The following is a 12,447-nucleotide window of genomic DNA, read 5'->3' as shown; positions in this document are numbered from 1 at the left end:
ACCTGACCTGCCTCTTGAGAAATTTGTATGCAGGTCAGGAAGCAACAGTTAGAACTGGACATGGAACAACAGACTGGTTCCAAATAGGAAAAGGAGTACGTCAAGGCTGTATATTGTCACCCTGTTTATTTAACTTATATGCAGAGTACATCATGAGAAACGCTGGACTGGTAGAAACACAAGCTAGAATCAAGATTGCCAGGTGAAATATCAATAACCTCAGGTATGCAGATGACATCACCCTTATGGCAGAAAGTGAAGAGGAACTCAAAAGCCTCTTGATGAAAGTGAAAGTGGGGAGTGAAAAAGTTGGCTTAAAGCTCAACATTCAGAAAACGAAGATGATGGCATCGGTCCCATCACTTCATGGGAAATAGATGGGGAAACAGTGGAAACAATGTCAGACTTTATTTTTCTGGGCTCCAAAATCACTGCAGATGGTGACTGCAGCCATGAAAAAAAGACACTTAGTCCTTGGAAGGAAAGTTATGACCAACCTAGATAGCATATTCAAAAGCAGAGATATTACCTTGCCAACAAAGGTTCGTCTAGTCAAGGCTATGGTTTTTCCTGTGGACATGTATGGATGTGAGAGTTGGACTGTGAAGATGGCTGAGCGCTGAAGAATCGATGCTTTTAAACTGTGGTGTTGGAGAAGACTCTTGAGAGTCCCTTGGACTGCAAGGAGATCCAACCAGTCCATTCTGAAGGAGATCAGCCCTGGGATTTCTTTGGAAGGAATGATGCTAAAGCTGAAACTCCAGTACTTTGGCCACCTCATGCAAAGAGTTGACTCACTGGAAAAGACCCTGATGCTGGGAGGGATTGGGGGCAAGAGGAGAAGGGGACGACAGAGGATGAGATGGCTGGATGGCATCACTGACTCGATGGACATGAGTCTCAGTGAACTCTGGGAGTTGGTGATGGACAGGGAGGCCTGGCGTGCTGTGATTCATGGGGTCGCAAGGAGTCGGACACGATTGAGCGACTGATATGATCTGATCTGATCTGAGTGGGTTCTCAGGAGGCACAAGAAAGCCCTAAGAGCCCTTGAGCAACCTCCCTTTTCTATACAATGGCCATGACCATGGAACCTTCCTCATAGGGTCTGTCATGTGGATTAAAGGAGTAAATAAACACAAGCAGAGCTCTCAGAGGTGAGCCTGCGTGTTTACTACAGCCCTTAATAAATGCTGGCTGCCACTATACACCACTGCTGTTACCAAACAATCAGCCTGCACCTAGCACTGTCCTGTTTACAAAATGCTTTCACCTCCAGGGTCTCAGAGAGCTTGGGGTGGGCTAAAGCTGGTGCCTACTGACTTATGAGAGACTCCTGTTAAATTTGCAGGAATTTTGTGAACCAGGTATTAAACTGAGCCATGTAAGAATATTATTTTAATATTAAAAATTAAATTATGGAAATATGTTTAATTAAATTATATTTACAAAACTTAAAACTTATTGCTTTTAATTTCTACTATATTTTATTATCTTTTATGTTCTTGAAGTTATTTAATGCCTTTTATCTCTGAATATAGATTATGGTATGTTACTACGTCATGATATGTTACTGCACCCCTCTCTCCAGCTCTAGTCAGTGTCAGCAATATTGGTACCTTGAAATTGGCCACAGCAGGTGTATTTACACCACAGAAATTGGCAGACACTACAAATCAGGACCTGAATTCTTGATTTTAGACTTAGGAAGTGCTAAAGATCACTTAATAACAGAGATTAAACTTGTGTGTCCTGTGTCTATAGCTATTATTTTGTGCTACCAGAGAAAACTGAGGAAATATTGTTCAATATTCAGAAATTATTATCCAATTCAGCAAAGAAGCCACTCACATCATTGAAGTTGTGAAGTTCCAATGCACAAGCAATATTCATTGCTTCACTTTCACTTTACCTATTAACATAAACAAAAATACCAACCAACAATCCTGTTGAAAACTACACTCATCTGCCTACTGCATCCATAGGTTGGCTACAGATACAACTAATGAAAAGTGTTCTATGAGAATCAATTTATTTTGTGAAGTTAACAAAATAAAATGTTATATATTTTATACTCGTAAATTATATTATAAACCTTTATATCAGTAGAATTTATAGTAATCTAGTGTGTGTGTGTACATATATTTGTTTACTGGAATCCAGCTATTACCAGAAAACCACTGCACAGAATCTGAATAGACTAAATTACTGTGTGTGTTCCCCAGGTGAGGAAACCGAGGGTCAGAGAAGTTAAGTAACTGATTCGAGGCCACGTGACTAATAAGTGGTGCTGCTAGGTTCTCACTCAGGTATTTTAGTGCCAAGATACCTGCTGTCTGCACCACCCTTCACCACTTCCAGAATCAGATTCTTTCACTCCTAGGGAGATCAGCTCAGAGGAGGGCTGATGGTAGAGATGTGAATGGAACCTAAAAGGTACTATTTGAACACATGATACTTCAGTGCAGGTCAGGCCTGGGCAGGGGTCCAGAGTGGAGGGCTATGGGCAGCCAGCAGTGGCAGGGGTCTCTGAGCACCTAACAGTGGCAAAGGTAATAAGGACAAAAGAGGAGGAAGGCACTGCATTTTTCTCTTAGTGTCCTCATCTGTAAAACAGGGATCATGGTATTTACTGCAAGTCAGATCAACTTCACATCCAGTGTCCTGCCCGCCCTGGGAATCTGCCCAGCCTCCTGGCTGGAACACACCACCTATTCATTCCCCTTTTGGGTGTCTCTAGGCCCACATCCTTTTATGAATCCCTCTGGAGGAAAGAGAGGAATAGGGAGAAATGTGGCCTCATAGGGAGGCTAGTTAAAATTCACAGCCAGCACTTGTAACGAGTCTTGGAGTTTGCAGGACCCTTTCAGAAATACTGACCTCTCCCTGGTCCTTCACTCCTCTCCGGGGTGAGGAAGTGAAGGGCAATATTATCTCCACTTTCATGGCCAGGAAAGGTCAGTCCATGACCTGCCCAATATCCCCTAGCAGAGCTGAGACTCAAATGCAGCCGCTACCCACAATCCCCTTCTCTTTAGGCTTCCCAGGTAGCCTCTTGCTGTATCTTATAAGAAGCAGTTGGTTGGTTTAATGCTCCCCATTTACCACCAAATTTCAACTCTTTCAATAATGGCTCTCCATAGTTGAATTTTTGCCACATTTGTTTCCTTCCTCAATCATTTAGGAGCTCAGTGTCCTCACTTCACTTCTGCTCAGATCACTCTAGGATGGCCTCATAGTAGTTGATGAAGCAGCCAACATGCATTCCTAAGGGCCCAGGCTCCCAGGCTGATACCTGGGGCTTCATGAGATGAAGAGCTCATGGGGGCACGCTGAGGCTGGGGCACAAACTAAGCTTTGGGTATGAGGACCAGGAAACAAGGTCTGCCCTCAGAACACACCCAAAGGTTAAGGAAATCAGGAGAGACTTAGAAGCCTCAATAGGAAAGTAAATCATTACAGAGCAAATGTGTGCTGCTTGAGTTGAATATAGAGTGAAAAAAGCAGGAGAGAAAATTGTAAAGGTTGTACAGTTCTCACCCACGTACACACACACACTGTTCATAAAAAGCTGGAGAAGATTCACCAAAAGTTAATAGTGATTATTTTGGAGTAGGGAGTCTGTAGGTAACTTCTTTGTATGTTTCTGTATTTTCTATGACTTATTACTTTTTATAAGAGCGTAAACAACCATCAATTTCATTTAAAAGATGCTTACGGAGTACCTTTGATTCATCTCTTTCCCACATTCTTATCATAATCTCCAACTGGCTAACTCTCTCCTATTTATTCTCTCTCCTCTGTCAGAAGAATTTTCTTTCTAAATCAGAAATAGAATAATGTTTCTCTACCAATTAAAGATCTTCCACAAATTACTGTTAATTTTTTTAAATGTGACAACAGCATTATGGGTTAGTAGGAGACTGAATTTAATCTTGAGAGATTCTTATTGAAGTATTTAGAGTAAAGGGTCAATAGCTAGAATTTTCTTTCAAATTATACCATAATTTTTAAAATTACAAATATTTTAATACTTATTTTTAAATTTTTATTAAAGATATTTTAGACATACATATATGTATATATAATGCTTTTGCACTGTGCTTAGTCTTTCAGTCATGTCCGACTCTTTATGACCCCATGGACTGCAGTCCTCCAGTCTCCTCTGTCCATAGGGATTCTCTGGAGTGGGTTTCCATGCCCTCTGCCAGGGGATCCCCAATACAGGAATAGAACTCAGGTCTCCCACATTGCAGGTGGATTCTTTACCCACTCAGCCACCAGGAAAGCCCAATTATGCTTTTATATAAATACAAATATAAAAATATATTTTTCTGTTTTAAAGAAAGGTAAAGCAAATGTGGCCAAATGCTGAAGGGAGGAGAAAGGCATAATGGTGCCAGTTGTATTCTTCCAGTTCCTTCAAATGCTTTGAAAGGTTTTCATTAAAAAAAAAAAAAAAATTGACAGGAAAGTCTTCCATGGCTGTGACTGCCTATACAGACTTCTTGGTCTGCCCTAAACCTTTTCAATCTCACCCTAACCTATCTTCACAGTCTAAACTGTCAAGTCTTGAACTTCCCTGGTGGCCCAGTGGTTGAACATCTGCCTGCCAATGCGGGGGACACAGATTCGATCCCTGGTCTGGCAAGATCCCACAGGCTGCAGAGCAACTAAGCCTATGCGCCACAACTGATGAGCCCACAAGTTGCAGCCACCGAAGTCCACATGCCTAGAGCCTGTGCTCCACAAGAGAAGCCACTGCAACGAGAAGCAGCTCCCACACCACAACCAGAGAGCAGAGCCTGCTCGCTGCAGCTAGAGAAAGCCCATGCGCAGCAACAGAGGCCCAGCGCAGTCAAAATAAATACATAAAAACGGTTTAAAAACTGCCAAGTCTCACCTCTGTATTATGCTCCAGGGTTTTAGTATGGAAATCATCTTACTCTTGTAAGATCTACTTTCAAATGCATGCACATTTTATAGTAGTTAATAGAGCACAGACTGATTTTTTAAGTATGAGGAATAATCTATTAGAAAGAAAAAACAATGTAAACAGAAGAAAAATTAGCTGTGCAAAGGATAAACTTATGGCACAGCACAGACCTTTGGATTAACTATGTGTAAAAGGCAGGATGCAAGCAAGTACAAAATTTGCCGTTAGAATCTGGTGAAACAAAAGCTGGTGACACTCAGCTTTGCTTAGTGTCTCCTCACTGGCTAAGTTCAAGTACTGTGTGTTAATCACTCAGTCATGTCCCCGACTCTGCGACCCCATAGAGCCTGCCAGGTTCCTCTGTCCATGGAATCCTCCAGGCAAGAATACTGGAGTGGGTTGCCATTCTCTTCTCCAGAAGTTCAAGTACTAGACCTGTCATTTAATACCTGTGTGGTCTTGGACAAGTAATTTAACCTCTTTAAATCTCAAGTGCTTTATGTATAAAAAGTAAAAATACCTTGTACCTCAGTGGGTAGCCATGAGAATCAAATGAAAGGAGAGATGAGTAAGAATGCTGTATTCTAGAAAGTACCATGTACATTTAAAGCATTATTAGTGGAAATTCCCTGGTGGTCCAGCGGTTAGGACTTGCAGCTTTCACTATAGGGGCCCAGGTTCAATCTCTGGTCAGGGAACTAAGATCCCACAAGCCAAACAACATGGCCAAAATAAATAAATAAAAATAAAAGCACATTGGTGAAATTCTAATAAATAAGTTCTATTAAGCTAGTATCACTGGAGAAGGAAATGGCAACCCACTCCAGTGTTCTTGCCTGGAGAATCTCAGGGACGGGGGAGCCTAGTGGGCTGCCGTCTATGGGGTCGCACAAAGTTGGACACGACTGAAGCGACTTAGCAGCAGCAGCAGCAAGCTAATATCACTAGCTTCCCAGGTGGCACTAGTAATAAAGAACCCTCCTGCCAGTGTAGGAGACTTAAGAGACATGGGTTCAGTCCCTGAGTTGGGAGGAGCCCCTGGAGAAGGAAATGGCACCCACTCCAGTATTCCTGCCTGGAGAACCCCATGGACAGAGGAGCCTGGTGGGCTATAGTCCATAGGGTTGCAAAGAGTCGGATGTGACCAAAGTAACTTCACACGTACACACACATAGGATCATTGTTATGAAAGCTTGATGAACAGAACCAACACATCATGAACATAAAAACAGTTCAAAGGATGATCAGGGCATAGAGGAATTTAGATTGTTGGAGTATCTTGCTCAGGAATTCACTCCTCCTAACACTGTTTATGCAAATCAAAAAGTCCCTTCTGAGTTCTGGGTTCCTGGTTCGCATACAATTTCATTCAGTTCTCATGGTGTGTTCTTCTTGCTTAAAGTACCCATCAGATCTGAGAACCACCTTCCATTTCTGAATTCTGAGGTTGGCTATGGGGAAGTATGGGAAAGACACACCCATACTCAGAGAGGAAACTCCCAAATCCAAAATACACAGAAAACCGCATAGAAACACCCTCTGCAAGGCCTTTATTGGTATGGGGTCACGTATCAGGGTGAGGTTCCTGGGTGGTGTTGAGCCACATTTTCTGGTATCCATCCTCCAGATGGCACCTTGGGTGCTACCCAGGACAAGGGGCAGTCAGCCCAGTGCCACATCCAGGGCAACATCATCCACCTGCACCCCTCTACCTACTCAGGCCCGCAGGCCTGTCCACGGTGGATTCATAACACACGTCAAGGTGGTGTTCATTCTGCGTAGGCAGAGAGCTTACCCCTTGGAAGTGAGTGTCTCTTGGTGAGAGTCGTGGTTAGCTTTTTTTTCAGATGGCCTCGCCACCAGTCTCACTGTGGCCATCTCCCCATAGAGGGTGGGTTCTTGTAAGGCAGTTGCCATATCTTATTGATGTTTGTCACCCTGCCCTTAATGAATAATAAACAGTCCCTCAATAAATGTCACATCATGGAATTGAAAACTGCCCACAACCTCTTCTGCCTTTTCCAGGTGCTATCCATGCATGCTCCTGTCTTACTAAAGCATTCATTCCTTCATTCACTCATTCATCCAACACTGAGTAACTCATGTGTCAGGCACTGCACTAGAGACAAGAGCAGAAAGTCATGCATGGGGATAAATGCTCCCAGCGGAAGCATCCTGTACAAGGGGAAAAAGAAGCAAGGAAGCAGGTTAGCTCTTCATTACGCTCTGGGAGGTGGCAAGGCATGGGAAAGGCTTCCCAGAGGAAATGGCGTTTCTTTTGGGCCTGGAGGACAAGCAGGAAGTCTGCGGGCACAGGAAAGGAAGACTAGTAGCTTCCTGGATGTGAACAGCACAAACAGAGTGGAGGAGGGGGAAACAGGACATTTATCTGTCATCTTGGTGCCTGGGGCTCTTGCTTTGGAATGGGGAAAGAGGGATGAGGCCAGAACTGGGGCTCAGGCAGTACAAGACAGGCCTGAATGCCATGCTGAGAATGGGTTCATTTGTCCTATGGGTGACAAGGATCCATCACAGATTTCCAGGCAATTATATGCCATGATCTGTTTTCACCAAGACTGTTTACTGTACATCAATCTTTCTATTCATCTGCTCTCTGCCACAAGGCTGGGAGTATATCATAAGCAGGAATAGAGTCTCACCATCCCTGGCACTAGCACAATGGCTGACATGGGAGGAGAGGTCATTCCTATTCCAAAGGCCGGCCAGAGAGCTGACCCTCATCCATCACCTGCTCCTTCCAGCTGGAAGGTGAACGTGGAGAACAGCTCATGAGCAGGGGCGTGAAGATAACACAGTGACCGAATTCATGGGATGGCTAAGCTAGCCTGACTCACTTGGCAAGAAGTAACAGAATACAAGAGGAGAGGAAGGCTGAGAGCCCTCATGGAGAAGGAAAATCAGCAAGAGAAATGTGTTCATATAAAATGAATTGTATATGGTGAGAAATAACACGGAATCACGAAGTCCCCTCTAAGCCACCAGCTGGAACTTCTGCATGAGCCCCTCTAGCAGGCAGGAAGTTCCAGCCAACACGTACTCACATTCTGGCTCCAGGAAGTGTCTAGCCACTCATGAGGTAATCACACTGAGTTCCAGCTATTCATCACTTCTGAAGTTGCCCAGCTGGGCTTGGGCCAAGGGACCCATGGGTGGGGAGTCAGAAGGCTCAGAGTCCACATAATGCTAAGGATATGAGGCAGGGAGGGGGTTACCAGCATCCTCACCCTACATGCACCCAGGAGAAACCCAGACTGTCTCCAGGTTGTGGAAAACGTCCAGGTTGAGCCCAGGAGCCAGACAAGATACCCCACCAGCAATCCCACCTAACAATAAGCTCAGCTCTCTGCTGGGCAACTTCGAACTGCACTAGCAGGCTTTGTTTTCCTGCTGCTGCTGCTGCTGCTGCTAAGTCGCTTCAGTCATGTCTGACTCTTAACGACCCCATGGACTGTAGCCCACCAGGCTCCTTGGTCCATGGGATTTCCTACTCTAGCAGGGCCCAAAACAAGAGCTGTGTTTTCTGTTCCTCTGTTGTGGGAAGGGAAGTAGCAATGCCAGCTACTATTACAGAGCACCTCTCTAGTATCCAGCACTTAATCCTGCTTCTGTCTCATTTCTACAACTCTGACAGCTAAGTATTATCATTTGTGTTAAAGGACACCATCTGGACCTCCTGGAGCCAGAAAAAACACAGAAAATAAGTCAACTATCCACAGCATTATGGATAGGAAGAAGTCACAGGTGAATCCAGGTAGCCCATTTCCTGCTTGGTGTATTATCATCCTGAGGTCCAAAGGCCAACCCAAGCCACACACTCCTTGATGACCCTGACTTGTACTCTGTGACACCCAAGTGAGACTCTGCAAGATGTCTTCTGTTGGAGAAATTCAAAATACCGTGACAATTAGACTAAGGACGGGAGGCTCACAGCAGGTCACCCCACAGGGCAGAGTAACAACTGGGCTGGAATCCACGTGTGGGATGTGAGCCCATGCCCTGGTGCAGCTGCTGAGACCCCAGGCATGCCAAACCCTCTCTGGGCCGGACCCTCAGCCAGCGCTTGGGTGTCATCCTGGACTCTGCCCTCCCCCTCATCTCCCACATCTAATTGGGTACCTAATCAATCTTCAGAGCAACCTTAAAAGATCTTGAATCCATCCCTCCTCAAATCAATTTGGCACTTGCCACATCTCACCCAGATTACTGTCCCCATTCTATCCGTGCTCCCATTCAGAGGGATCTTTCTGAAATATACATCTGCTCTCTTCACCTCCCTGCTCACCTGGTCCCATATCTCTTAAAGTTCAAATTCCTTGGCTTAGTTCCCATTCCCTGAGTCTGCCTCCTGCTGTCCCCTAGGTTCTCCATTCAGCACATTCAACCTTTGCCTAAATGCTATTTCAGGACCATGTACCTGCTGACCTCTCTTCCTTAGAAGGCCCTTCCCTCTGATAATGCCTGATAATCCTTCAAAATTCAACTCAAATACCACCGCTTCCAAGAAGTCCTCTTAGACACCAGAGTCTGACTTAGATTCTTTCTTATTTAGACGACCATTCTCCATGTACTTCCCTCTATCACAGCACTTAGAGTTATTGATCTCGTTTTTCTGGTTCCTGCACAAGTTCCTGGAAAAGAGGAACTAAGCTCAGAGAAGTCCTGAGTTGATTTTGTACCTGTAGCAACACCCAGGTACTCAGCGCAATGGTTGAAACACCACAGGTATTTCTGCATAGCAAAATGAGTGGGTCTCCTCCCCAGTAAGTGGGTCCCCCTGATCACGGGTTGGAGAATCTTTATGCTTCACCTGTCTGTAAAGGCTCAACAGTCTATGAAACTGAGCTCAGCTACTATGGGAACCAGTCCTTTGACTCTGACCACGCTCTTGCTTTGTGAAGTTCTATGTGGTCACAGTGAACTTTTTTGACCCTGCATGCCAGTGACCACAAATGATCAGTGGCCCCTGGGAGCAGTTTCATGGCTACAGGAAGGGGTGGGGTGGGGGAACGCAGCCAGTGGTCACTGGGCTCTAAGATTTCCAACCTCTGGTCAAGGGATGCTGGTCGCTGTGCTGGGCCCAGGGCGCCAGGCAACCTCAGCAGTACTCATCTGAATGCGTCTAGCTCTGCTGGCTCGGGAGTGAGCTCTTGGTTACTGAAAAGTTCAGTCTTGTGAAATGGGTTTGGTTTCACATTTCCTGTCCTTGGCTCACTTATTTTAAAATTACACCCCAAATGCTCCCTGAAAGAGATAAGGTATCTGTAGTCTGATTCAGAAGCTTCTTGCCATCAGCCCCTACATGAATAAAACCTGATCTGTGGAATGAAACTCAGGATAGGGATGCTCCTGGGCCATCATTTCTTTTCCAGGAGCTCAGAGTCTTCAACTGTAAGATGAGGGAGGAAGGTCAAGTGAGTGCTGACCCCTCCTGGCAATGACATTTGGAGAGACTGGGTCCATTCTTCCTGAACTAACTCTTTTCCCTTCCCCCCATCACTGACCTTGAGATCAAAGTGAGCGATTTTCTTGGCATGAAGGTAGTTCACCCCTTCCAGGATCTGCTTAATGAAGCTGGTGGCCTCCTCCTCACTCAGGGATTCCTTCTGGGCCAGGAAGTCGAACAGCTCTCCTCCGGACACTCTGCAAGACACCGGTAGGGAGGGCCCAGGCCCAGTCAGCCCCATGTGCCAGAAGCCCAAGCCCACGCCCCTGCCCCTGCCCCCAGGAAACCTGCGGGGCAGAACCCCCCTCACCCACCTCTCGGCCTCAGTCCAGCCAGCACAGGGACTGACTGTGCTGCTACTTCTACTTGCTGTGTTCCTCCCTTTGGATCACAAGAGACGGAACCCTCAGGTGACAGCAAAAGGGCCTCTGCTAACACTCTAGGCTCAGGTCCCTGGTTACCCTGGGTGCTCCCTTCCCACCACACAACGGAGGTGACCGAGGACAGAAACAAGCGCTATGTGGGATGACAAAGAGGAACACATGCTGGGGCAGAAAATGGAGACTTAGTGTCCAGTCCGCCCCTGCCACTGGCTTTGGACAACTCCCTGCCCCGCCTCCTCTAGGCAGGCCTCAGTTTCCTCACCTGCAAAATGGGCAGACTGACCATGATTGTTCCCAAAGCCCCTTTCTGTGACTTTATAGAAGGCATGACCCTTTCAAAGTCATGTCCCTACCTTAACCATCAAGATCCATCCTTTATATTCATCTTTAAAAACTCTAAAATACTGCTTTTGTCCTCACACTCTACTTTGCAGTACGTTATGGTTGATGTGGCAGGAAGAGAGACCAACAGAGCAAAAAGAATCTCCCCTGTAAAGACTAGTTTACAGTTTTACCTGAATTCGGGATTTAGGGTTGCCAGACAAAATGAGAGATTTTTATTTGCTAAATCTGGCAGTCCTGCTGGGCTTGTTTGGCCGCTGATGCTGAGGTATCCAGCTGGCACGCACATCTCAGGAGCTGGGACATAGTCAATGCTCACCCCAGGAAAAGATCTCAGGAAGGGATCAGGGCCAGGGGATCCGGAAACTCAGGATCACCTGGAAAACTTGTTTAACATGCACATTTTCAGGTCCTATCACTGACCCTACCAAATTAGATTCTCTAGCAGCAAGGCCTCAGAACCTGTATTTTTGTAATAATAGCAACATCAATATGGTAACTGATAGTCATTGAATACTTGGAGCATTATGTATACTTGTTGCACATTATCTCATTTAATCATCACAACACCCTATGAGCTAAAGGATTATTATTTTGCTATCTCACAGTTGAAGAGACAGGGTCAGAGAGGTTAAGTCACGTGTCCAAGGTCAAACAGTCAGTAAGTGGTAGAATCAAGATTCAAACCCAAGCAGAATGACTCTCAACCACTATACCATATGAGACCTCAAATGATTTCTGAATGGCTTCTGTCCATTTTGGGAATCATTCACGTCCTGTCACCTAGTCCATCCTAATTAAAGAGCCTCAAAATCTTTTCTCCTTTCTTTAAAAATATCCATATATTGACCCATTCATCAATCTTAGCATCATGAAAAGCAGAACAAGTGGACATGCCATGATATATAGGGAATACACAGCAACACCTACGAAGTATTACAACTTGAAAAACTGAAACTAAACCTTAGCTTAAGCATCTTGCTATAAAATCACTGCTGATGAGAAAAGGAAAACTCAAAGCCACCCCAAGCCCTGGGCTATCCTCTGACATCCCCGTCCAGCTGCAAGAGTGCCCTCTCACCCTGGGCTGTCAGTGTCTGGCTGGTTCTCTCCCCAGCTACATTACCTTTTGCTCTCACAGCACTGTGTGCGAGAAAGACATTCAAGAGAAGGTGGATTAATAAAAGAACAAAGGAAAGAAATAAGACATTTAAAATAGCAACACAGCAAGACTTCACTGGCAGTCCAGTGGTTAAGACTCTGCACTCCCAATGCAGGGGGCATGGTTTCCATTCCCACAAGCTTCAAGGTGTGGCCAAAAA

General features: G+C 45.3%; 1 protein-coding gene across 4 annotated transcripts in view; it reads right to left on the bottom strand.

Annotated features, from left to right (window-relative positions):
• The window catches only part of DAPK2 (death-associated protein kinase 2), a 142,686-nt gene that overhangs the window by 39,492 nt on the left and 90,747 nt on the right, over positions 1-12,447 (bottom strand). For all 4 annotated transcript variants that reach the window (XM_010840209.1, XM_010840211.1, XM_010840212.1 and 1 more), the window contains exon 4: positions 10,459-10,597. In XM_010840209.1, coding sequence (XP_010838511.1) covers positions 10,459-10,597 — 139 coding nt within the window. The remainder of the gene's footprint in view (positions 1-10,458; positions 10,598-12,447) is intronic.

Source organism: Bison bison, unplaced genomic scaffold (assembly GCF_000754665.1).
Source record: "Bison bison bison isolate TAMUID 2011002044 unplaced genomic scaffold, Bison_UMD1.0 scf7180017864142, whole genome shotgun sequence".
NCBI lineage: Eukaryota > Metazoa > Chordata > Mammalia > Artiodactyla > Bovidae > Bison > Bison bison.
Note: the sequence above shows the minus strand (reverse complement) of the source record. Positions and strands in the feature narration are given on the sequence as shown.